This window comes from Oncorhynchus gorbuscha, linkage group LG10 (assembly GCF_021184085.1).
Source record: "Oncorhynchus gorbuscha isolate QuinsamMale2020 ecotype Even-year linkage group LG10, OgorEven_v1.0, whole genome shotgun sequence".
Classification (NCBI taxonomy): Eukaryota; Metazoa; Chordata; class Actinopteri; order Salmoniformes; family Salmonidae; genus Oncorhynchus; species Oncorhynchus gorbuscha.
Window position 1 is genome coordinate 67,711,251 of NC_060182.1, and position 27,891 is coordinate 67,739,141.

At 41.9% G+C, this 27,891-nt stretch overlaps 1 protein-coding gene across 9 annotated transcripts in view; it reads left to right on the forward strand.

Annotated features, from left to right (window-relative positions):
* The first annotated feature begins 360 nt into the window (after positions 1 to 360).
* LOC124046406 (pleckstrin homology domain-containing family G member 3-like) overlaps positions 361 to 27,891 on the forward strand; it is a 47,938-nt gene continuing 20,407 nt past the window's right edge. For 3 of the 9 annotated variants that reach the window (XM_046366746.1, XM_046366747.1, XM_046366744.1), the window contains exons 1-3: positions 611 to 1,180; positions 3,803 to 3,970; positions 12,742 to 12,809. In XM_046366746.1, the coding sequence (XP_046222702.1) occupies positions 12,761 to 12,809 (49 nt within the window). In that variant the 5' untranslated portion in view covers positions 611 to 1,180; positions 3,803 to 3,970; positions 12,742 to 12,760. Of the gene's footprint in view, positions 478 to 608; positions 1,181 to 1,618; positions 1,706 to 2,075; positions 2,216 to 3,802; positions 3,971 to 11,994; positions 12,113 to 12,741; positions 12,810 to 27,891 lie in introns of those variants that run through there. The other 6 variants (XM_046366740.1, XM_046366738.1, XM_046366741.1 and 3 more) reach the window with 6 other exon arrangements.

Here is a 27,891-nt window from a genome sequence, read left to right on the forward strand (position 1 = left end):
CATTTAAAAAATACAATTAAAGACTGCATGAGGGCTTTAACATACAATAAATGTAATCATGAAATTAATACTGTTTCTCCACACTTGCACATTTGGTAAATGTTTGTAATGACCTTTAATAACCCCGCAAACATTCCTGAATCAGAAACAGTTTAATTAGTTTTGTGTCATAAACTGTAATATGATTGTTTCTTACCTATTTACCCAACCATTACCAGCATTGACTTTGATGCACAGCCCCCCCTGTAGGCCTAAATGTAGTCAGTTGTAATTTCATCAACTACCAGAGTGAGGTGCACCATTTATACAGTCCCTGCTGACAATATGTCCATTTTAGGACAGGACATCCTTCGACAATGTTATGTAGATTAGCTCAGAGGTTACATTTCTCAATAGAAGCAAGTCTGACGGGTGACTGCTAAAGGGAATTCTGAGGGGAATACAGAGAAAAGTGCATCCCTTTACTAATAGCCACAAGTGAGGAGTTCCTTCAATTGATTCACTCCAGTTATCTGTCTGCCATTCTTTGTAGGGATCTTTTACAGTATAGGGAGGGACTGGATACCCTCATCATAAGACTTAGTGATGGTGTGTGAAAGTGGTTTATTAACTTGTCATGTTGCCTGCCTGGGCCCTCAGGAGTAATCCACACAATTGACTGAGAGGAAGAGGTTGAACATGCTCTAAAGTGTGTCCGATTTTAGGCCTAAATATTAGCTTGTGTTAATTTTAATAAGGGGATTGGTAGAAACTTTAATTTGTGACATTTTCCAGATGCCCATAAACAGTGATGACGTTAAAAGAAAACACATTTATTTCAATACAGAAACAATCTGGGATACTATTCACTCACTATTTGAGGCAAATAACACAAAGACTAAGCCTAAATTGGACAATTTGAGACGACAAATTCTACCACTCTCCCGTTTAAGCGTGCTCTGGAAGTAGGCGGTCTTTGACCATCGCTCGCTGTACTTCGCTATGTGTTCTGCTCAGCTGTGAATAATCAGTAGAGGACAACTGGTGATGTGCGGAGTATTTCTGTGTTTGACTATGTTAGTTGATCTATGGAAAACAAGGACTTGGAAAAGTAAAACCAAATTCATAATATAGTCTACCGAAAAACTACAGCTAAACTTTCAGAAGTTCACAGGGAGACGACTACACACACAAACAATTGGTAAGTGTTTTTAACGCTAATAACCTTTCTGATCCTGAATGAGAAACAGTTCGACAGAAAAAAGTCGGACCTCGAAATTCCCTATGATGAACTACAGCATAGAAGTGAATGGCCGATACCTCGATTTTTAGGGCGCGTGTTTTTCTTTTGTTTTTTTCATGCCCATCAAATTATTCAATCGAAGCCGCAATTGTTTTGGTAAATTCCAGCATCTCAAGACCGTCCTTGTATTTCTTAAATTCCATAACTATGCAGACGGGGTCTTCGTGACACACATCTGCCAACGTGTTTTGACAGGATGAAAGGTGGAAGAGTAGAGTTTTAAGCTTTTGGCTATAAAAACCCAACCTTAATAGTCCACTTTACATGAGAAAATGTCAAATTAAGGCTCCTATCCAGTGTCATGCCAGTCGTCACCCCTCCAACAGGGAATTGGTAGTTGGACCCTGTGGAACTTCACAAGATTTAGGCAAATTGAGGAAATTACCTCTTCTGAAACATATGTCTTAAACTCAACTGCGAAGGGTAAGAGTTTCAGAACTGATAAGTTATGTTCTAAACACTTTTTTTTTTTTTGACTGAATGTTGACCAGCTGCAGAGATCTGTAGACTTTCTAAAAGTCACCTTTTCTAGCTGGAGACATGAGACCAATATAGTGTATCAACTAGATTTATATTTTGCACTTGGATGAGTCTTACACATTTCTACTATTTTCCTAGTTTATTAGTTGTATTGAAATCGCTTCTTCCCAAGTTACTCATTATTGACAATCCTTGACCCAGTGAACCCAATTGCTTCAGCTGATGGGCGTTACAATAGAACAAAGAGGTCCTGACTGCAGGCTGTTTTTATAATCAAAGGAAATTTCCCAGCAGCAGTTGCACTGGAATTAAACAAAATTAAGGTTCATGAAAAGTCCATTTGACTTGTTTGGGCAAACCATTTTTTCGAAAGACAAGCTGAAGTCTATGCACCTTTGTCAGTGATTGGTTAATAGTAGAGATTCTTCAATCAAGTCTTTGTGATTCAACAAGGTACAACTCATTTTCATGCACATTTTTCATTGAGAAATACTGCACCAAACATCTTAATTAATGTAAAATTTCATAAATAAGATATCCCTGGCAAAAACTCATGTCATTAATTGATGTTATCTTAAATTAATTGACTATTTTGAGGAAGTGTTTACTGGCTAAGCTGTCTCAATGTGGATAAACAGAACTATTGCTCTTTTTTCCTCGTTTGCAAGCGCACTCGTTCGGTTCGCCTGGATGAATTTGGCTAGCCGCCAGCTAAATTGAAGCATGCTGACTCCTTTAGTGGGCATTTCTCTTTTGCCAAGATAATCCATCCAGCTGACAGGTGTGGCATATCAAGAAGCTGATTTAACAGTATGATCATTATACAGGTGCACCTTGTGCGGGGTACAAAAGACCACTCTTAACTGTGCAGTTTTGTCACAACACAATGCCACAGATGTCTCAAGTTGAGGGAGTGTACAATTGGCATGCTGACTGCAGGAATGCCCACCAGAGCTCTTGACAGAGAATTTAATGATAATTTCTCTACCATAAGCTGTCTCCAACATTGTTTTAGAGAATTTGGCAGTACGTCCAACCGGCCTCACAACCGCAAACCACGTGTAATTGTGCCAGGCCTGGATGCACATCCAGCTTCTTTACCTGCGGGATCGCCCAGCCACCTGGACAGCGGATGAAACTGTGGGTTTGGACAACTGAAGAATTTCTGCCAAACTGTCTGAAACAGTCTCAGGGAAGCTCATCTGCGCGCTCATCGTCCTCGGCAGGGTCTTGACCTGTCTGCAGTTCGGCGTCATAACCGACTTCAGTGGACAAATGCTCAACTTCGAAGGCCACTGATGCACTGGAGAAGTGTGCTCTTGACGGAATAATCCTGGTTTCAACTGTACCGGGCATATGGTAGACGGTGTGTATGGTGTTGTGTGGGCGAGTGGTTTGTTGATGTGAACTGAGTGCCCCATGGTGGGGGTATGGACAGGCACAAGGTACGGACATCAAACCCAATTTTCATTTTCTCTATGGCAATTTGAATGCACAGAGATACATTGACTTGCTCCTAAGGCCCATTGTCGTGCCATTTATCCGCCACCATCACCTCATGTTTCAGGATAATGCACGTCTCCATGTCGCAAGGATCTGTACACAATTCCTTTAATCTGAAAATGTCCCAGTTCTTCCATGGCCTGCATGCTCACCAGAAATGTCACCCATCGAGCATGGTTGGGATGCTCTGGATCGACGTGTACGACAGCGTGTTCCAGTTCCCGCCAATATCCAGCAACTTTGCACAGCCATTGAAGAGGAGTGGGACAACATTCCACAGGCCACAATCAACAGCCTGATCAACTCTATGCGACAGAGATGTTGCGCTGCATGAAGCAAATGGTGGTCACACCAGATACTGAATAGTTTTCTGCACCATCCCCCTACTATTTTTTTTTAAAGGTATCTGTATTCCCAGTCATGTGAAATCCATAGATTGGGGCCTAATGAATTCATTTCAATTGACTAATTTCCTTATTTGAACTGTGTGTAACTCAGTCAAATCTTTGAAATGGTTGTTTTTATATTTTTGTTCAGTATAGATAAACGATCACTCTATGGACTCCCATGAAGAGTGTTGTCCATTCCAAGTAGAAAGCACAACCTACTTCCATTGAATATCTTCAGTACTGGGCAACACTGGGTGAAGTGTCTTATGGTTCTTCTGGGAGGAGATGCACTGTTCCTTGTCGGTGGCACAGACAGGTACGTCTTGTTCTCTACTAGCCTGTTGTACAGATGCAACTTGTTGTATGTACACATTACACAGAACACTGGGTTGCTCTAGCTCTCTCTCTGCTTCCTGATAGTCGCACTGATAAGGGCTGAGCTGCAGAGAGAGAGGGTGACTTTCACACGTCTCTCAACTCATGTCCCTTATCTCACTTGCAAAATGACTCAAGCATTTACGTCTATAGATATCTTAGTAAACCACCAAGAGCCTTGCATAAGTCTGTTTCTGGACAAACAAACCTTGCATGTTATTTGGTGGTCAACAGTAGCTTAGTTTGGTGTTGCATGAAAAAGTACAAAGATGTGCTTAGCCTTGTCCATGGGTTAGGGTTAATGTTGGATAATAGATTTTGGTCATGTCTGACTGAACACCTTATTCAATATATTTCAGGACTAAACAAGACTGCGTTGGTTCTGAATACACTTAATTGAAAATGAGAACTATCACATGCAATGTCAAGTGGAAAACATTGAGGGTTTTCCCCTCCTGGGCTCCAAAGTTTGAGTTAGGATTCCGCACAGAGTTAGAGGTCAACTTAGAAGATAAACATTAGCCTGCTTTGAAAGTGGAGTGTGATTTAGGACTGGAGATCTGAGGTCAGAGGGAGTGTTTGTGCCATCATAACGTTGACGGTGCTATAAATCTGCACTTAAATCAGACTCTCTCAGTTTAAGGACTTGCCCTTTAAGTTTGACCGGCAGGCTTCCCCTCTCCTCTCAAAACATGGTAAAGCTCAGACAGAGGTAGGATTGTTAAATGTTTGCCTGCCAACAATACTTAGCACCTCTGACTGCAGACACTGTTAAATCTCTTTTGTGTTCAAACAGCAAAGACCTTGAAAGTTGTCAGCCACTCAGCCTTGTAAAAATACTCCAAACCAGAAGGTGGCAGTGGTGGTGTTGGACAATGCATATCCATGACTTGCTTATGGTCTAAATTCAAAGCTATCTGTGATAATGTTGCTATTTTGTAGAAAGGCCTTGTAGATACTAGCCAGATGGCCACATCCTGTACTGCCAGTGCCAGCACATAGCCAAATGCTTAGGTAGCTAGTGTTAGCATATGCACCAGCTAGCACAACATAGCTAGCTAGCTAAGGACACTGTACTAACTTGGCCGCTGTTTCATGAAAATTGAATCATAATGGATTAGCTAGTTATGTCGATACTAGCTAAATCAAATGTATTTATATAGCCCTTTGTACATCAGCTGATATCTCAAAGTGCTGTACAGAAACCCAGCCTAAAACCCCAAACAGCAAGCAAGAAGTAGAAGTACGGTGGCTAGGAAAAACCTAGACGAACCAAGCTATGTGGGGAGGCCAGTTCTCTTCTGGCTGTGCCGGGTGGAGATTATAACAGAACATGGCCAAGATGTTCAAATGTTCATAAATGACCAGCATGGTCAGCTACAGTGGTTAGCTAGCTTGGAGGAAGTATTTAGTGTTGTGTGCATTGTCTGTGCACTTAGCTACCATCCAATGCACACTAACAGGGATGTAAACAAATCTGAACAATTTGAGAGTTATAAGCTTTTTGTGTGCAACTGGAACATTTCTGGGCTCTTATTTCAGCTCATGAAACATGGGACCAACACTTTACATATTGCATTTATATTTTTGTTCAGTGTACAAAGCTGCCCAAAGTAAAGAGTTCGTATGGATCGTGCCATGTCATTTCAGCAAGCCATGATGCCCACAATCTCAGATTGTTCACTTTTTTCACATAATAGCAGGAACAGAGCTTGGTAGTATCAGAATGTATGAGTGGACATAACCCTAATAACTTCAATCAATCATTTCTCTGAACAGGGGGTAAAAAATCATCAACAAATTGACTGGGAAATTACATATTTTTTAATTACATAGTATGAAGAAACATTACTCTGATCCGCAGCCTCATAGTACTTGTCAGAAACAGAGAACTGATACTGGTGGTTTGGGTGGGCTTGGCATGGGATGTGGGGGACATACATTTTTGGGGGGATGCATTCCTCATGTCATTGTTAGGAAGAAGATGCATGGGTGAAAGTTGATTTTGTTTCTAACCAGTAGGGGACCAACCCCCCCCTTAACCTTTTACATGTATTACCATTTTAATGTGGCATTAGCACAACCAGTCATGTTTTCATCACTTTTAAAAAGCACTCCTTTTAGGCTACCCGTGCAAAATAATTCCAGCATCCAAACAGTGCAGTGTGCATCTGCAATTTGATTAATGGAAAGAGACATCTTTTACAAAACACCTAAACGTAATGTTTGTTCTGCGATTTCATTATTAGGCCTACTAATTAGGCCTCCTAGCTTCAATTCACGTGTCCAATGCTGTCCGTATGTGTGTCTCCGTATCATTTTTTTCTCCCCAATTTCATGGTATCCAATTGTTCTATCGCTGCAATTCCTGTATGGACTCAGCAGAGGAGAAGGTCAAGAGCCATGCGTCCTCCCCCGAAACCTAGCCAAGCCGCACTGCTTCTTGACACAATGCCCGCTTAAGCCGGAAGCCAGTCGCACCAATGTGTCAGAGGAAACACCATGCACCTGGCGACTGTGCACCTATTGTGCCCTGCCCGCCACAGGAATTGCTAGTGCTCGATGGGACAAGAATGCAGCCAGCCAAACACTCCCCTAACACTGACAGCACTAGGCCAATTGTGCGCCGCCCCATGGGTCTCACAGTCACGGCCAGCTGCGAACCAGTCACGGCCGGGACTCGAACCAGGATCTATTGTGGCACAGTTAGCACTGAAATCCAGTGCGCCACTCTGGAGGCCCTACAGCCACTCATCTCTGCCTTGGCAAAATGTATGTGTTCTCAACAAACCACAATGAAATTTGGAGCGTATACCACCCGGTTAAGTCAATTCGCAAATGTTTAATGTGGCTGACATGGTCATGTAAAATAATGGTGTAATAGCCTATAGTTTTCTTGGCATTCTGTGTTAATTATTGAGATAGGCTTATGTTTTACCGGGACGCAATACCGGACCTTACCAGTTTACTTTCACCCCTGATTATAAAATTCCGTTTAAATGGCCAATTTGTGTGCAATCAATAGGATTAATATTGCGGAAATGCTAATCTTATCTGTTTCTAACTTCAGAAATGATTTCAGAACAATCTGAGATGGTGGGTGTTGAGATCATTTTGCAGTTTGAGGTGGAATGGGGGGGGGGGATTCTTTACAATTTGTTCACCGACTCGCAGGAATGGCACCATCTAGTAGTCAGGATGTATGATGGGACTTAAACCTAACAACTTCAATGACTAATTCCTCTGAATGGTGGAAAAAACATAGTATGACGAAACAACACTCTGAGCTGCAGTTCCATATTACTTGTCAGACATAGAGAACTGATACTGTATACTGGTTGTTTAGGTGGGATTGGTGTGGGGGGTCCTTGAGGGACATTTTAATTTGGGGGGGGGGGGGGATTCCTAATGTCTTACTCATTTTTTAGGAGGAAGTTTGGTCTAAATCGGATGTTAGGTACTATATTTATTGAAAATTATATTAATCTTATTTCAATAGCCCATATTTAAATAAATCTACTTGCTTTATTTCTTAGATCAAAATAATATAAGGATCTGAACCTATTTTCTAGTGCTTTTTGAGGTGGAACGACCCATATGTTAAATGTCTGGGAGAAGTCGAAGATTACGAAGATGCTATTCTAGAAGGAGCTGGTTTGATTGAAATTGAGTGCGAGTATGTGTCTGGTTTATTGTGTTCTCCTGTGAATGAAAGGCTGTTGGTATCTTGTGGGCTGTGTCATGGACATAGTGCAGGAGTAATGTGGGAAAGAGGGTAATTCTCTGACACAGAATTGTGGTTTTTTTCCCCCTCTGTGGGTGTAGACAGGGGTAAGCGAGAGGTCAAGCAAGATAAACACGGCCCTACCACTGAAATAATAAAGGCTCTGTCTCAGTCAGCTCAGTTAGCTTTTTATTTTTCACTTTCTGAATATAAACATCCTGACAGTGTTCTGTCTGAATGAGGACATCCCCAGGGACTTGTGTAGTATTCCCAGAATCCCTTGAGACTTGTTGGAGAGGGAATGTGATGTAGTCTGACTGAGAAAGGTGGAGCAGCCTACTTTCTACTGCAGTATTCTCAGCCTGCCCCCTCCTATTATGTTTTATTGATTAATGTCGCATGCAGAAACCGTTAATTTGCCAAGTGAATTGTCCCCCACGATGAATTTGGGGAGGGGACTGTGGATCTGTCCCGGGCCATTAGTATGTTCGTACATTAGTCACACATGATATCTCAGGCTGAACTGGCACGATTTTGACTAAACTTGGGTGAATGATGCGTCTTGCCATAGAGATCTGGCATTAACAGAATTACACTGATTGGCCCAAGGTGGGAGCTACCGTAATTAACTGAAATTTGTTAGTCACACGCGATCGCTCAATGAGCCTGGGGGGGCTGCATCATTCATGGGGAAGACATGTTTACAGTTGCATGTAATAGGGAGCAGGTTCTCTCTACATGATTGAGCAAATGAGTCACTGAGATGTTTTCTAGCCATGGAGGCCAAAATAATGGGGAACTGGGCATTGTTATGCATGATGGGATGTTCATTGCTTAATTAACTCAGGAACCACACCTGTGTGGAATCATCTGCTTTCAATATACTTTATAGACCTCATTTACTCAAGCATTTTCTTTTCTTTTGTCAGTTACTTGTATATGCAACAAGGAAATTGCTCTCTGACACAGCAGCCAAAAGTGAAGTAATTTCTCCCTCACTCGGCTATTATTCACATACAGAGGAAAGATTCACACCTTTCGATAAAGATTAGCAACATTTCAAATGTTGAGCTATATTGTATGCAAAAAAGAAAAGGGGGGAATTATTTTATGCTAAATGTTTTTTTTTCTCAAAGGTAGGATCACAGTTATTTGCACCCCTGTTTTCAATACCTCACCTTGTGAGGATAATGGCACTGAGCCTTTGAAGGTGGAGGGATTATCTTGGCAAAGGATAAATGCTCACTAACAGGGATGTAAACAAGCTTGTGTGAAACTTGAGCGGAATAAGCTTTTTGTGCGTATGGAATTTATTTTATTTTACCCCCTTTTCTCCCCAATTTCGTGGTATCCAATTGTTAGTAGTTACTATCTTGTCTCATCGCTACAACTCCCGTACATGCTGGGAGAGACTAAGGTCGAAAGCCATGCGTCCCCCGAAACACAACCCAACCAAGCCGCACTGCTTCTTAACACAGCGCGCATCCAACCCGGAAGCCAGCCGCACCAATGTGTCGGAGGAAACACCATGCACCTGCACCCTGGCGAGCCCGCCACTTGGTGCGCGATGAGACAAGGACATCACTACCGGCCTAACCCGGATGACGCTAGGCCAATTGTGCGTCGCGGCCGGCTGCGACAGAGCCTGGGTTTTTTCAGCGCTGCTGCCATGAGACATGGCACCAACCCTGCATTTATTTTTAAATATCTTTGTTCAGTATAATATAATAGCTTATTATTTGAATTGTTTAAGTATAGTAATTTACGCTCATCTTTATTAGGGTTGTCAATGATTTCCAACCCCACTGTATTTCATTGCCTCTGACAGATACCTCCCCCAGGCACTATGGAGTCAGTAAGCGATATGAAATTATTCCCTATGGTTCATAAATTAATATTATTGATGTTATCCTTGGTGCTCGATAGGAAATTCCCAGGTTGGTTAAATGTCGCTTCCTTTTTGCTCAGTCTGTGCCCTCTGTCTATAAACCTCTCTGGAGAGACATCGAGTGGCATGTCTACCCAGAGGTGATGCCTGTGCTTCTCTTACCCTCCATAATCTGCCCTCTGTTATTAGTTCAAGGTTTTACTTCCCTCCCAACACTGGGAGCGGTCAGTGGTGAATGATATTCCCCAGATAGTAATCACTCCCCAAGAATGCCAGGCGTTGGGTCTCGAGTACAGGGAGGACCGTGTCGGCCGCTTGTTATGGTTATCCGTTTGTGGTGGGGCATTGGACACACAGTTAACCTAATTAGAATTTTCATTCTCTCCCTTTTTCCAACCGAGCACAGTCTAACATGTGCCTGTCACAACTGTCGTCTGTTAGGAAAAAGTTTCCAGTTGGAATTCAAGCTCAGAAACCGTAAGATCACAGGAAGAAGGGACATTATCTACTCCGCTGAAAGGGATATTACAGACCAAGTGATCCATTGTAGTGCTCTAACTTAACAACCATTAGATTATTTGTGGTGGCATCTGGGTCCACTTAGAGAACAAGCTCCAGATCTCCAGAAGGGAGGTTCAGGTTGCGGCTAACACACTTATCAGCTGTGGGAACAAATGCTATCCATTTGTGTGTAACGAAGGCTGGCTCCAGCACAAGGGGCCCCCTTCACATGACTGTGTCAGCCTGGCTAGTGTTTTCCTAAGGATTTGAAGGAAGCTGTGCTTCCCACCTTTTATGAAAATAGTGATTTACAGTTTTCATAGCTCAGCAAACCTGAGATGATGGATAATAGAAGTTTAAAACGCAGTACAACTATGTCGGGGTGTGATAAATTGCTCGGCTGACCTTGTTCTTGCTGGAAGACCACTTCATTAATATTACATTTTTCCATCCAAGTTAGTTTTCTCTGGTTTCTGTACATGGGGAATTTCACGCTAATGAAATGACGCTGTGAATTTATAGTTTAGGTTGTAGTTAGTCTAAGGTTTTCTAATGATCAATTAGCCTTTTAAAATGCTAAACATGGATTAGCTAACACAACATGCTATTGGAACACAGGAGTGATGGTTGCTGATAATGAGCCTCTGTACGCCTGTGTAGATATTCAATTAAAAATCAGCCGTTTCCAGCTACAATAGTCACTTACAACATTAACAATGTCTACACTGCATTTTTGATCAATTTGATGTTATTTTAATGGACATGTGCTTTTCTTTCAAAGACGAGGACCTTTCTAAGTGACCCCAAACTTTTGAACGTGTGTCTTAATAGAGGTCTACCTTCAACATTTTTTTTTTTCTTGTCTATCCACTCATTTACCAGGTGAGGGTTCAGAAATTAGTGTAGTCATGATTATTCAGCTGAGGTCAGAGTTCCAGACCGGTCGAAAGTGAATTTGTTCAGTAACTCAATGCACTAGGCGCTGCAGGCACACTTCTCACTGTTAAACAAGTGAATATAATGTGTTGAGCAGGGGTCTTGTTTTCTCCCAGCGTTCCTGTGCAACATAGTTGACCAACTCCCGTGGCAGTGGGCTTTGCCTCAGCGAGTCAGCTTGCTCAGGGCAATGGCCACAGATTGCCCTCGGAACAGTGCACGATACTAATCCCTGACAAATCCCTGACAAATTCCTGCCTCTCCAATCTAGCTGCGGTGAAATATGTGATTGTTTGAAAGATGGAAGCTTACTAGGAATCACAGGAGACGAGTTCTCAGGCCCAGTATTTTGTATTAATTTGATTTAAGGAGGGAAAGAAGCAGTGATGTGGGAAACTGGCAGGGTGGCTGGGCCTGGCGGTGACACTCCTCATCAGTAAGACCAAAGTACTTTGGCACGATGAGGGCAAAACTTAACTGCAGGCCACTGTGTTTGAAGTTCCCAACCATAGGCGGTTGGTGGCACCGTAATTGGGGAGAATGGGCTCTTGCTAATGGCTGCAGCGGAATAGGTAGAATGGTATCAAACATATGGTTTCCATTTGCTCCATTCTGGCCATTATTATGAGCCGTTTTCACCTCAACAGCCTCCTGTGTCAATCTGTGTAGCCTGAACAATTATGCCTGAAAAAGAGCTTTAGATGCATTTAAATCCTTGCCCTTACTAATTCAAAGGGCAATTTATGGAAGAGGGTTGCTAGCTATTGGAAATGTTTTTGTGGTTTGGTTACTGTAAGGCTTTAATTTGACTGAATTTCACCATTCCCATCAACATTTTCTTCAGGTGGCTGCAGCATTTGGATGTCTCATGCCAGCTAGGACCCTCCAGCTCTGTCTCATGTCACTCCCCCAGACTTCCAGTCACTGGTCTGGTATGAGCTCATGTTGTAATCTCAGGAATATACAAAACCCTCTGGAGCCTCATACGTCAGAGCTTGTGCCAGCCACTCAAACCATGCAGTAATCAGTGGAATGTGAGGAATTTCTCTATTAAATGCTGATAAGAATCCAGCTAGTTTTCCCCACACCTGTGCAAGCGTAGAGGAGTGGGGAATGAATGAGTTTGTCTAGCATGGTATAGATTGTATAAGCACACAATACGATGGTGTAACAAGCACATAGCTGGGGCAGCTGAGCAATGGGAAAGGTATACACCTCTGATTCTGGTGATCATCTTCTGGGAGATGGACATGCTGTGATCAATACTATGGAATGTAGAATCTAGATTGAGGCGACTGACAACAGGGCATCACAACATTGGCCATACATCAGAGGAACAAAATGTGTTCTGTTGCTGCCGGGGAGGCAGGGTAGCCGAGTGGTTAGAGTGTTGGACTAGTAGCCAGAAGGTTGCAAGTTCAAACCCCCGAGCTGACAAGGTACAAATCTGTCATTCTGCCCCTGAACAGGCAGTTAACCTGTTCAGGGGCAATGACTGTTCCTTGGCCGTCATTGAAAATAAGAATTTGTTCTTAACTGCCTTGCCTCGTTAAAAAATAAAACAAAGTTGCATTATTATGTGAAAGCTTAAGTTTCATGTTAATTTTACTACAATGAGTCCACTTGTGCTGACTTGAGACCTGACTCTGTTCTGTCTTGGCAGGTCCTGAGGCCTGAGTGCCATGCCAGAGGAGTCCCACAGTACTCTCCATAAGGGCCCAATGGGGGAAGGTAAGACCAGCCTTTTTAACATCTTATTGACCTTTTTATAGTTAGTCGTACAGTATGTGACATCTCAGATGCACTGGCAAACAATGATCACTTGGCAGTCTACAGCTCAAAGTCCATTACTAACCTCCTTTAACTTAATGTGATGTTTGTTTTGCGTCCCGGCATTGGAGAGCTAATGTAACATTGATAGAAGGGCATTCTAATCCAAAATTGCAGATTATTTGCCGTCAGCCAAAGTACTGCATGGGTAGGTGGAAAGGGCTAGAAATCTGCAGAATAAAGGACATCTGAAGGATTGGAAAAGCAGAGCTCAGAGACCCATGAATTCCCTGCCCACAGTCTGTCAGGGCTGACCTGGCAGAGCGGTGCTTTGTGTGATTCCGGAGCTGGACTGCCCCTTCTGCATAGCTCAGACCAAAACAAGGATCAGGATGTGTCTGACTCTAAAACAATGATTATTCTTTGGCCAGCATATGTAGCTGACCTGCATGGTAGGGGGTGCTTCCTTAAATTCCATGGTATTTCAATTGCTAATTATCTTCAGTAAAAGAACTTGCCTGTGTCCACAATGCCCCCCCCTCTTCTCCACTGAATACATTTTGGCACTGAGCTTTCACTCTGGCTGAAGAATGCCAATGTGTCAATGGCTCTGTTTTTCCTCTCCACCCGTCCCTTTGCCACCACCACGGCCAAAAGAGGCCAGTGGCTGGGAGGGGGGAGGACGTGTGCCGCCCTCATGAAGAGTTGTCCCGTTCCATCAGACTGCCTATAGCTCAGACTGCATTCAGCCTAGCTTCACAATTGAAGCCTCTAAAACAAATCTCAACTTTTGATTTAGCCCACCCTCATATTGTAGTTAAAAAAAACATCTTGCTGCTCATTTGGACTAGTGTGTGGAGTGGAGTTGTCGATTGTCTCCTGCTTTGGATGGATAACTGTTAACAGGCAGCTTGGAATGCTGTCTCTCTTTTGAGGTAATGATTGGTCGACGTGAAGAGGCAAGATGAATGTGTGTTGAAAGGTAAACAATGAAGTCTGTCATTGTTGTGACTATCCCGCTCAAATTCACCTCTAGGGTCAAAAGAGCCCAAAGGTTTATAACATGACCACTCAGCTGAAAGAACATCTGGGGGATTGGTTTTACTGGTTACAGCTTTACAATTACTGTACACCTGACATGGCTAGCATGGGACAAACCCTGGGTTCAATAGTCTGCTTCTGCTCCAAGATGGCTTTATTTCATTTGATATATCAGCTGAAATGTTTTAATATACACAGTCAGGCTTGTGGTGGATTAGTACACCTCCCCCCCAGAGTCATTTAATACTGAATGGAGGACGTAAAACAACATTTTAGCATTGTTTTAAGCTTTCTTTGGTGTTTATCTGTGTTTTTAGATCACTTGTTAGTGCATTATCCTCCCAAGCAAACTCTGACTTCTTCTAAGCAAACGAACAAACCAAATGGGTATGAGTCAATATCTCCATGCTGTATGAAAGCTAAAGCACCGCTGTGTGAAGCTGCTGATGGAACAACATGTCTGAACCCAGTACCAACAAACCTCAGGACCAGGGTGCCAAAGATGAGAGCTACCCCTGACCTACTTAGTAATGAGGACTGGAATTGGAATGTAGCTGTGTTTACAGAATGTATGGAGCTTTAAAGGGGTAGGAGACTGAGGAATCCGATGGGAACCAGTCCAAGCAGCAGCTTTTCCAGCCCAGTGGGCCTGGGGCTACAGACCGTGGTGACCTGGCCAGGCAGGGATGACTGCTCCTCTCTTGAGTGCTGCTTGTTAATGGGGCCTCCAGAGCTTAACTCTTTTACCCCTCATTCTGCTCCTCTATCAGTCAGCCATAGGTTAGCTGGCTGCACCAGATCCGGTGACATGCATACTGGTCCCACGTGGAGACTGCTTAGAAAGGGTTTTAATGCTAGTCTCATTCAGTGGCACTGACAGTGACTTTTAGTCTGACCCAGTCCAGATCTGTATGTGCTTCAGCCAACTCTTATATTACTGTCATGCCATGACCTATAGACTGCACATACAGATCTGGGACCAAGCTATGCAACACAAACTGTAAGATGGACACTGGACTTATCTTTCTACAGAGACAACCTCCTATTCATCAATGCTTTTGGGCAGATGGTGAAAAGGATCAGGTCTGAGCTCTTTTGTTGCCAAGGCATTTATATAGCACTACATTCAATGTCTTCCACTGCATTGTGGGGAGTGGGAGGCAGGGTCCTGAACAATCAGTCACATTGATTCATTTCAATGTGAATGATTTTACTGCCCCTTACAATTACATTCCACCCAGAACTCTTCCAGTAGATTACGCAAGTTAGTCATAGACTCTGAGTCTCATTCCAAGGTCTGGGGAAGTTCGCCTTGTTCTTGTGCTGTCTGTTAAAAAAGCTCTCCAGAATCTTGTTCCGTTTAGAAAACCCCACATTACTTTCCTCTGTGATATGATGCTGCTTGTATTTGGAGTTGTTTCCTTTTCCTGTGTGATTATCTGTCAGTTAACTTCAGTTGAGAACATATGCTGCATGTCCTGGAAGGGCTCAAGGGAACTCCCAGGACATCCCTCGCTGACCCCCCCCCCCCCCCCAACTTCTCCTCTCTGCCCAGCTGTCCCCCAGTGTTGCCCTCCCTCAGTGGGGCTCACTCTGCAGGGAAGTGCTAATGGGCCATGGGCCTGTCTGTGGACACACAGCCTGGTGGTGAAGTTTACAATGTGGTCACACCTCGGACCTCCATCAGACCCAGATGGCGTGTGTTGTCCAGAGGAAATGGGACTTTAAATAAACCCCAGCTGAAGTGGCTCTTTGGGGGTCATGTTGAATGGAGTCTTATAAGTGGATCATCACATGCCTGTGCACTGAGGTCAATTTGGCACTGCTGGATCCTTCACCCCCTCAAACGTTGCTTTGCAAGTAAACTAACAGGATTAAATCAGGGTCTTTTGAACAGAAGTGTCTTTTAAAACTTTGAATCTCTTTCAACCACTTTCTCCTTCCCTTATTAGTATTGGAATGGTGGTGCAGTGCAGAGAAATGTTTCCCTTGTCCCCCAATTCAGTCTTATCACTGTAAGTTACAAGGTTTGTTTTTGAGTTCTCAGGTATCTACTTCAGAATAAGTTGGTGGGAAATTATAGTGTGAATGTATATAATTGACAGTTGCGATTTACCTGTTTCCTTGTCAGGAACCAGGTAACTGAAATGGAAGAATGCACATTAAACAAGTGTACAGTGAACTTTCAAATATTTAAGAACAGGTCTGAAGGATAAGTGGTGTCTTAGGAAAAAATGTCAACCACAAACAATTTCACTTGTAAGCACAGGAGTTCTCCAAACTTACCAACAACTAGCTAGATCTCTGACCTTGACATTTCGTGTGGAATGCAGGTTCAGGTTATGTGTGCTCAGTCACTGCTGCTATTCGAGTTTATTTACTGACCTCCAAGCTAATCATTAATATCCCCTTTAATGTCCTTTTAGAGGTAAAAGTAAAGTGTAAATAAAACAAAGTCTAGAAGCAAGAAAGAGATTGCATACTGGTTAACTCTCCTCAACAATGTAGTATGATATTCAATTCTTAAATTACAAAAGCCCAACTACAAAATGTAAAAAATAACAAGTTGTAATACAAGAAGGAAATCAGAATCATTGTCTTGTCGCTAGTGATGATTCATGGCTATGGTATTGAGTTTTTCCTGTCCTTTAGTTGCAATGTGCACGATGATGATGTAGACTTATGACTAATCCTCAGCTTCAATCTCTGTGCATATGCTGCTTCCTGGGGAGGAGTCTTTCACCACAGCCAAGTGGGGAGGAGTCTTTCCCAAGGGGATAAACCCCAGACACCCCGTGTTCCTTTTGTCTGATCTCTGTGGAGGAACTGATAACCCCGGCCAGGGTTGTATGGGTGTGTAAAGGATGGAGGAATATTGGGGCATTGAAGCGGTCATTGAGATGTAGAGAGAAATGCCATTCTTGGCTTTATCCTATAGCAAAACAGGGTGACGCCAAGCCCTTGACTCTGAAAGGATCAGTTAACCGATATAAGGGGCACCTTCGGATCCACAGGAGATTTTTCCTGTGAGTGAATGACAACATACAAAAAGTAGTCATCGTTCAATTAGAGGGTTGGATTTTCCAGTTTGTGGCTTGAGGAGGTCCCCTTTATGCTAGAAGGGATTCTCCGCTAGATATTCAGATTATGAATGCACAGTCAAGAGAAACCGATGTAAAGAAATCAAGACTGCCTTGCAGCAGTTATTCAGGAACGTAAATATCGTGCTCATGGACATGTGAACGGTAAATTCCTCAAGTATTTCTACAACTTGTTTTGACAGGGTTTAACATGATCTTGGATTATAACTATTGTTATGAATCAAAGCATAACAAAGGGAACAAAATGTTCAAGTTCTTGGGATTTTACAACAAAAAGGTTGTATAATAAGCTGTCTGGCATGGCAGTTTGCCATTTTGTGAACCCTTGCCTCAACGGTGTGAATAAGATCCAATATGTATTCTGTGTCCAGCAGAGTGCTCTGTAGTTTCAGTCAAAGTCTGGTACAAAATCACAAGGCCTTGTTGGACATGATTCACCTTCTTCAATAATCACGCAGCTTCATTTGATACATGAGTCAGGATGATTTAGAACAACTATGTGAAGTAGTACTAACAGAATAGGTGGGGCCACATTGGTGCCTGCTTAGGAGGAAGGACACACACAATGAAGGGACTTAAATATATGGTTAATTTTCATCCTGGCGAACACCATGCCACTTGCATGCAAATATCAGACCGCAACAGGAAATGAGTCCAGGGATCAGGAGAACTGTATAACACTATGGTGTTTGAGACAGAGTGCCTCCTCATGCTCTCAACCTCTTTAGAGCACGAAGAGGACATATTCCTCTGTTTTCAAAGGTGCCCATGCAACTAGAGGAGGGAGAGGGATTTGCATTCTGGATGTTGGAGACTGACACTCATGTTCCTCTGTCCTAGCTCCTGATTTGGTTAGAAACATTGAAGGATGATTATGGGTCACTTGTAATGGAGAGGGTTTCCTATCAAACAACATAAGGATTATGATGACTACCAAGTATCCATTATGCGTTCCACTTTTGTTCATAAGGAAACATCTGACTGGATGTGAGGGGGGCTAGCTGCAGATGTAGAGTCATAGGGGTGTGTCTGGCACAGAGGGAAGGTGCTCACTCATCAGATGAAAGTTTCCCCGACTCTCTACTGCGGTTCAGTAGATTGGAGGTGAGCAGAAGGGAGTTTATACTTACATGCCTAATAAGGGTGGGATGTCTCAGACGTAGGACAACATTGGAATTTCTCACCTTCGTCATTGTGAGGACCAAGTCACTGCACTCTTTTGTTAAAGGTATGTCCAGAGATTCTACAAAGTACGTTTCATTTGAATATTTGTTCTGAGGTGTATTTTTCAATTTATAAGATATTATTAGAAACTCCATCAAAAGTATAGTTGTCATGGTTTAATCGCAGTTTTAGTTTAGTTTCAACATCACTATGGATCGATTTAGGCCCTTCTGTTATCTTATGTTTTTTTTATACCCTTTAGTTATTTATTATCTGACATCTTTGCATTGAGTCCTTCTTAACCTATGTAATCAGTTCCTCCTATGGAAGGCGGGACATGTTGTGTAATGTGTCTTCGATAGAACTGTCTAAGAGCTCTGAGTCTCTCCATAGCAACTGCTTTGACTGGGCTGTAAATATAGCCCATGAGGAAAAACAACCCTTTGTCCAATGTAGAATTTACATATGAACATGGAAGCCAGAGCAGGTTGGTTTGCAAACGTCCACATGTCAATCTCGCAATGTTTTGAAACCGACAGGTAATGCAGTCTTCTCAGTGATGTGAACAAAAGTGGTTGTTGGAAAAAGAAAAAAGCTTCCTGATGGGAATTAATCCTATTGTATCACAGGGACCATGTGAGAAAATTAGGGATTATTTCTCATATTTGATTTATAGTAAGACAGACAAATGTCATGCTGTCAGTGAAATGTCCCATTGAGGGATGTCTTTACTGAGAGACAATTTGCATGCTCAGTGTGAAGGTGAACAACAAGGTGTTGTCAGAACAACATCCTTGTCAGAACTACAGTACATGTCTACTTTATTTGGTACTGTATGTCGTTGACATCAATCTTGTCATCACAAACAGACGGTCATATGAGTTTTATGGTGTCAACCTGACGAATGAAAGCTGAAATGGAAACCTCTGTAGATTACACCTGTTCTAGACTGTCTGATTACTCAGTGACCCTTCAGAACGTCTCACCTTCATCTCAGTCTGTGGAAATACCATTCTAGTGTTCAATGCCAGGGGCTGCTGTACTGTCCATAAATTACCAGGGCCAAAACTATCTTAAGGAGAACTTCATCATTAGAACCATTGTTTCTAACAATGAGTTTAGCATTAAGATGCTTTCAGGAAAACGGGCCCAGAGCTCTTCTTCCAACTAGACCTGGTTTGGCTTAAAGAGAAATCTCATGGACCTGTAATTCTCATTTGTTAAGATGCCTGACATTGTTCAGTAGTCAAAAACATGCAGGCCCCATTCCCATAGATGATGAACAGTGTTCTAATAAGTTGAACTATAGCTTCCCAGGGGTCGGGCCGTGGACTCCAAGAAGTAAGAGGTCATGCTTGTGGCATTTACATTCAGTAGTCTGTGAAGTTTAATTTTGGTTTAATAGGCTGTAGCAACCAGGAATTCAAATAATTACAGCTAGGGGTTCAGAATGAATAAAGCAGGCATGTCAGCTATTTTACCTCAACAGGGTGAAACGGCCCATAATACTCCGTTCAGACAGAAGCAGTTGATCAGATGTAATCCCTTGTACTGTGTGTTACAATGTGACTTATTTTTTTACTTATTCCTCTGTCATACTGTAGCTATTTGAAACAGAGGTCATACTTTGTAACTCTGTATTGTTGAAGGTGAGGCCTAGGCTAAAATATACTCCAAATACTATACTCTGTTTTTAACCTTGACTTGGTTAATACTTCTGTTTGACTAGATTAATGATTGTATTCAATTGGTAGCCTTAAACAGAATTAGACTAAAATGACCTTGGGGCAATTCCACGATAACAGAATTGCACTGATTAAGATTTTTCACAAAATCTATGCCAAATTTAAAAACCATTTGATTTCAGAGTTTTAACAAATCCTACAACTCTATGCACAAGGACTACTTTAACAAGTTACACAGAACATTTGACAAAAACACATTTAATGGAATAACTGCAGATTAAAAGTTACACATTTCTGTAAAATCTCCATCTGTTTGTGACCATGATTTCCAGAAACTCTGTTAAATATCTGCTCTAGAGGTCGACCGATTATGATTTTTCAACGCCAATACCGATTATTGGAGGACCAAAAAAGTCGCTACCGATTAATTGGCCGTATTTTTGTTGGTTTTTAAAAAATATATTTTTAGCATTTTTATTTATTTGTAATAATGACAATTACAACAATACTGAATGAACACTTATTTTAACTTGATATAATACATCAATAAAATCAATTTGGCCTCAAACAAATAATGAAACATGTTGGTTCCTTTTAACATGAGTCTTCAATATTCCCAGGTATGAAGTTTTAGGTTGTAGTTATTATAGGACTATTCCCTCTATACGATTTGTATTTTATTAACCTTTGACTATTGGATGTTCTTATAGGCACTTTACTATTGCCGGTGTAACAGTATAGCTTCCGTCCCTCTCCTTCGCTCCTCCCTGGGCTCGAACCAGGAACACAACGACAATAGCCACCCTCGAAGCAGTGTTACCCATGCAGAGGAAGGGAAACAACCACTCCAAGGCTCAGAGCGAGTGCCATTTGAAACGCTATTAGCGCAGGCCATTTCACTTCGGTTACACCAGCCTCATCTCGGGAGTTGATAGGCTTGAAGTCATAAACGGTGCAATGCTTGACGCACAATGAAGAGGTGCTGGCAAAATGCACGAAAGTGCTGTTTGAATGAATGTTTACTCACCTGCTTCTGCCTACCACCGCTCAGCCAGATACTTGTATACTCAGTCAGATTATATGCAATGCAGGACACGCTAAATAATATCTAGTAATATCATCAACCATGTGTAGTTAATAAGTAATATTTTACTTTAAGATAAGTTTAATGCTAGCTAGCAACTTACCTTGGCTTACTGCATTCGCATAACAGGCAGTCTCCTTGTGGAGTGCAACGAGAGAGAGGCAGGTCATTATTGCGTTGGACTAGTTAACTGTGAGGTTGCAAGATTGAATCCCCCGAGCTGACAAGGTGAAAATCTGTCGTTCTGCCCCTGAACGAGGCAGTTAACCCACCGTTCCTAGGCCGTCATTGAAAATATGAATGTGTTCTTAAGTGACTTGCCTAGTTAAATAAAGGTATAAAGGTGTGTGTATGTATATATATATAAAATTGGCGCCCTAAAATACCAGAATGACCTATTTTATTTCTTTTAAAAGAATTTTTAGTTTTCATAACAATCGGAAATCGGCCCTAATTAATCGACCATTCCAATAAATCGGTCAACCTCTAATCTGCTCCGGATTAAGATTCATCCATGTCTGCAGAAAGAATAGGGTGACTTTGAAAATCTATTTTGGTTATTGAACTACAATAAGTAAAGTGGGTTTACACCCAGTAACAGTATTGCGGTAATTTCAGAATTGGATCTTGGATCTGTACCACACATAAATGCAAAGTTATGAATGTCATTCTCTTCATGGTGATATATCCTAAATAGGTACACAATGATAGAAATATGCAATATCCTCCTCTGCATATCTGGGTATTATTCTACACACTGGCTATTATTTTAATGACCTCCGACAACAAACTACACCAATTTTGGTTGGTCCGGGCCAATCAGATGTACAGTACATAAGTGTACTAAACTCTAGTGTGATCTACTGTTTCCTGTACTGAACTACTGTTCAGGTCTGTCCTGTACTATACTGTGCTGTCCAAACGTGTGAAACATACACGTCTATGATTTGGTCCAGAATGGAAAAAATCTGAACTACTCATGGACACCTATGTTTGGGCTAAATTTAAGGCCGGTCCAGATGTCTGTGGACGTTGAAATCCAGGCGAGGGCGGGCTGACCACATTTAAATTACTTTTCAACATCCATGGACATACGATGTCGGTCAGTGCTCAGTGGATGAGGATTCTGGCTAGAATAAATGGAAAGGGAGGGGGCTCATGGGTAGGTGTCAGTAAGAGCCAGGAAAGGTGACCTTAATTGGAACGAGGGAGGGCTTGTCCATACTTTACACACTCTTGCATTGACCACCAGATGAGAAAGAAAATGGTTATCAGCTGAACATAACAGTATACCAGTGGAAGGGAGGACAGTAGCAGGTGACCCAACTGTGGTTTGTGACTATGATTTCCCATTGTAGCCAATTGAAATACAGAAATTGTTTGATTTTTCAGTAATTCTGTTACTGATTTGGTAACAGAATTTCACATTTTAATCCCTTAATAATTCCTAAACAAAATTGATATCAGTAAAAACAAGAACTAATCAATAGTCCTATCTTTGATACTTCTGTGAATTTTCATTGTCCTCCCTCCTAATGAGGGAGAGAAATTAGAAAATATCTTTGTGGGTTTTTGGTAACAGAATTTCAAAGTAATGTTTGTTAAACCAACAGAAGGCAGCAACAAATCTCCTAAACTAAATATGTGTTGATATAAGTTGGTAAGGGTCTTTACTTCAACATTGTGTTTTGATGTATTTCTAATGCCTTTTAAGACTTTTTCTGGTAGATGGTTTCTAAGACTCCTTTTCCATCTATTTGAAGAAATCAAAGCCTTTGTCTGATTTTCTTTGGATGGAACAGGGTTGAGACGTGAACAAAAATATTACTATAATATGTAAGTATGACCAGGAGACTCATGAGATGGCGCACATTTAGCTTTGCGTTGTCCGGGACGATTTGGCAGGCCAGGATTTCCTGGTCCCATCACGCTCTAGCGACTCCTTGTGGCAGGCCGGACATCTGCAAGCTGACTCCGGTCATCAGTTAGACTGTTTCCCCCTACACATTGGTGCGGCTGGCTTCCAGGTTAAGCGAGCAGTGTGTCAAGAAGAAGTGCGTGTTTTGGAGGATGCGTGGCTCTTGACCGTCGCCTCTCCCGAGTCCATAGGGGAGTTTCAGCGATGGGACAAGAACACAACTACCAATTGGGGAGAAATAGGGGTAAAAGTACAACAAATAGTACAACAAATATATATAACTCTGCATGAGGCAAATGGTCACACCAGATACTGACTGGTTTTCTGATCCATGCCAATACCTTTTTTAAAGGTATCTGTTACCAACAAATGCATGTCTGTATTCCCAGTCATGAAAAATCCATAGATTTGGTCCTAATGAATTTATTTCAATTGACTGATTTCCTTATGAAGTGTAACTCAGTAAAATCATTGAAATTGTTACATGTTGCGTTTTCTATTTTTGTTCAGTGTGTATATTCCTTAATTTAAAAAAATACACTAACCTTTCATTTGACACCCAATTTAACAGGCTCCTATGAACTTCACATCTTAAGGTGAATGCACCAATTTGTAAGTCGCTCTGGATAAGAGCGTCTGCTAAATGACTTAAATGTAAATGTAATCTTGGTTCTCATGGGTCCTCTTTTTAGATGGAAATTACCCTTACCAAGCCTTTGTGACTGAGCTAAAGCCTGAGGGTTTGGGAGTCTGTGCTGCCATCTCTTGGATTGAATAATATTGTGGATATAAAGTAGTCTACTACAGTGGGTCAAAAAAGTATTTAGTCAGCCACCAATTGTGCAAGTTCTCCCACTTAAAAAGATGAGAGGCCTATAATTTTCATCATAGGTACACCTTAACTATGACAGACAAAATGAGAAAACAAAATCCAGAAAATCACATTGTAGGATTTTTAATTAATATATTTGCAAATTATGGTGGAAAATAAGTATTTGGTCAACTACAAGCAAGATTTCTGGCTCTCACAGACCTGTAACTTCTTCTTTAAGAGGCTTCTCTGTCCTCCACTCATTACCTGTATTAATGGCACCTGTTTGAACTTGTTATCAGTATAAAAGACACCTGTCCACAACCTAAAACAGTCACACTCCAAACTCCACTATGGCCAAGACCAAAGAGCTGTCAAAGGACACCAGAAACAAAATTTTAGACCTGCACCAGGCTGGGAAGACTGAATCTGCAATAGGTAAGCAGCTTGGTTTGAAGAAATCAACTGTGGGAGCAATTATTAGGAAATGGAAGACATACAAGACCATTGATAATCTCCCTCGATCTGGGGCTCCACGCAAGATCTCAGCCCGTGGGGTCAAAATGATCACAAGAACGGTGAGCAAAAATCCCAGAACCACACGGGGGGACCTAGTGAATGACCTGCAGAGAGCTGGGACCAAAGTAACAAAGCCTACCATCAGTAACACACTACGTCGCCAGGGACTCAAATCTGGCAGTGCCAGACGTGTCCCCCTGCTTAAGCCAGTACGTGTCCAGGCCTGTCTGAAGTTTGCTAGAGAGCATTTGGATGATCCAGAAGAAGATTGGGAGAATGTCATATGGTCAGATGAAACCAAAATATAACTTTTTGGTAAACTCAACTCGTCGTGTTTGGAGGACAAAAAATGCTGAGTTTCATCCAAAGAACACCATACCTACTGTGAAGCATGGGGGTGCAAACATCATGCTTTGGGGCTGTTTTTCTGCAAAGGGACCAGGACGACTGATCCGTGTAAAGGAAAGAATGAATGAGGCCATGTATCGTGAGATTTTGAGTGAAAACCTCCTTCCATCAGCAAGGGCATTGAAGATGAAACGTGGCTGGGTCTTTCAGCATTAAAATGATCCCAAACACACCGCCCGGGCAACGAAAGAGTGGCTTCGTAAGAAGCATTTCAAGGTCCTGGAGTGGCCTAGCTAGTCTCCAGATCTCAACCCCATAGAACATATTTGGAGGGACTTGAAAGTCCATGTTGCCCTGCAACAGCCCCAAAACATCACTGCTCTAGAGGAGATCTGCATGGAGGAATGGGCCAAAATACCAGCAACAATGTGTGAACCTTGTGAAGACTTACAGAAAACGTTTGACCTCTGTCATTGACAACAGAGTGTATATAACAAAAGTATTGAGGAACTTTTGTTATTGACCAAATACTTATTTTCCACCATAATTTGCAAATATATTAATTAAAAATCCTACAACGTGATTTTCTGGATTTTGTTTTCTCATTTTGTCTGTCATAGTTAAGGTGTACCTATGATGAAAATTATAGGCCTAATCTTTTTAAGTGGGAGAACTTGCACAATTGGTGGCTGACTAAATACTTTTTTGCCCTACTGTATGTATGCTATGCCTATAGACGTCTTTAAAAGCTGTAACCTGCAGACCATCCAACTGAGAACAGGCCGCAGGGAGGTCAACACATGTAAATCGTCTTGCAAATCAGCCTCCAAATATTTACACAAAGCTTTGAATACTCCATGTGAAAGTATCTGTGTGTGTGTGTGTGTGTGTGTGTGTGTGTGTGTGTGTGTGTGTGTGTGTGTGTGTGTGTGTGTGTGTATATGAAGTCTCAATGGTGAAGATGAAAAATCAGCTGTTGCTTTGTCATGGCGTGTTGGTTGTCCTGTGATGGATGTGCATACTGTAATTTTTTTTTAAATATCTCCTGCATCAAAAGCTGCGGAGGAACACTTAACAGTTCCCCCTCATGAGTGAGGAAATGAGTGGTCCGTTCTGACACTCTCAGAGAAGAATGTACACATCTGTCTGAAGATGTTATGTTTTGAATACCTCAGCTCAGTAACCTACAGTTCTGTGTTCTGTCAGGACCACATGCATCACATTAAACTGGACTCAGGGCATCTTCCCACACACTTCTCCCCTTCTGAGTATTAACAGGTCCCAGAGCAGTTATTTACCTGCAGCTATTGGCTCAGCCAGGGCCTGTAAATGGGCTGTTCAAGGATCCCCAGCTGACTCTGTATCTCAAGAGAATTGTTGCTATAATATGCTAAAGTATTACTGGAACTAAATTAGGTTTCTCATTGTAAACACTTTTTTTTATGAGGGAATGACATCTGGTCACCACCTGTATTCAGATGAAGTCAAATCGGTGTGTGTGTGTGTTCAAAATTGTGAGGTATCTCATCTGAACATCTGTAGGGCCGTGTTTACTGGCATATTCATTTAGTTTCTCTGTTAGTGAAGGGACAGGTGTTGGTGTATGGCAGTGTGGGGGTGGAATCCCAGTTGTATCACCCAGTGTGGGAGTTTATTGGTCATGGCAGCGCGGTGTGCAGGCAGGCCTGTGCCAGGGAAGATATGTTGATCCTCTGGGATCAGTATTAAATGTTTGCAGATGCTGGAGAGACTCTGAGGCACCAGGATAGACCAGACACTGCCTTAAGTTCTGAGCGGGAATCTGATACGTTATACATACTGTATTGACACTATGTGAGGATTTCAACTTAATATAGGTACGTGAGATGAATGCCTATGGCCAAGTCATTAGCAGTCTTTCTTTTTTGCTATTTTGTCAGTCATTGTTTATGTCTGTGATGTACTAGAGATGGAGGTCATCACTGTCCCCTCTGGTAATCCTGCATCTGACTTCCTTATCCATAGAGGCCCAATGGAAACACTGCCCTGCGTCATAGTAGGCTTGCTAATTTAGCTCTAACCTTATTTCCAGATCCACATGTTTACCGGGGCTTTTAATTTGCATTCCTTAGCATTGTCTGCTACAATGAAGCCACTCCGCGTGTGGTTGATGGAATCGTACGGAGGAGCTCAAACCAATGGAGTGTGGGATCAGGCAAATATCGACTACCTTATATCTTCAGTGGGTACTCTGAGCAGGGAAAGAGAAGATTGGTCGTACTAGGGCAGTTAGTAACCTATTACCGCCACACCTGCGGAGACATGACCTCAGTCAATTTCCACGTGACTGTTTAGTCAATGTAACTAAGCTTCTCTAAGCTCTGATTCTGCTGATGGTCATTAGTAGCCTACCAAACTTGCTAACTGTCTGGTACTCGGCACTATATTGTTTCTCTAATCACTCTGACATCAATGCATATCGATCAAAAATCAAACACTTCATGAGAGCTCATTTTGCACAACATTTCTATAGGCTACGCCTGCGTCAGAGAACTGAGTGATAGAGGCCATTAAAAAGAGGATCCCATCAGATTTCTTTAGGATAGGCTAACTATTTATTTCTTAACTTTCCTAATATTTAAGCACATTGTTTGGCTTTACAACAGGAGTATAGCCTACCTGGCTGGCATGAAAATAAACCACTGGAAAAGCGTCCTCCATTTGCTGTTTAAGTGCATAGATGACATGTATATTTTTGCCCCTGGTGCAATGATAATGCTTCATTCTAAATTAAAACTAATTCCACACACATATATATTATTTAGTGTATGTAAAGACTAGATTAAATCAAGAATAGTCTGATGGGTGACAATATTAGCCTATCGCTTGTGAATTATGTATTATCACTAGTGAATGATGCCCAGGTTGTGTGCAGTAAGGCAGACAGCTCATACTTTAAAAAGTGTTTTATTACTTTAACAAATCATAGTCCCACACCTCATGTAGCCTGGCCAATGTGTTTTGATAAGGTTTGTATCACAACTAAAGTGGCCAAATAACTTCTTCAAATGAAGCACATTAGGCTCTTCACCGGTTGTAAAGTAGATTAACTGGCAAACATAGGTGCTGCATGATTTTCACTTTTAGGAAGATCATTTTCACCATAAAAATGCACCTTTTTATAATAAAGCATTATATGCATAATCACATTTGTGGTAACTTTTGAGAATGGTGTTTTCCTGCTAAATGATTGCATTTTGGAACATTTGCCCTTATAGCCTACTGCCATGTACGCATTGCTGCACTTATAATGTGAAGAAATGGCCTAATAGTTTATCAAAATTAAGCTAAATGTTCTGATCTGTTGCATCAGCCTCATTGCTTAAAAAAAAG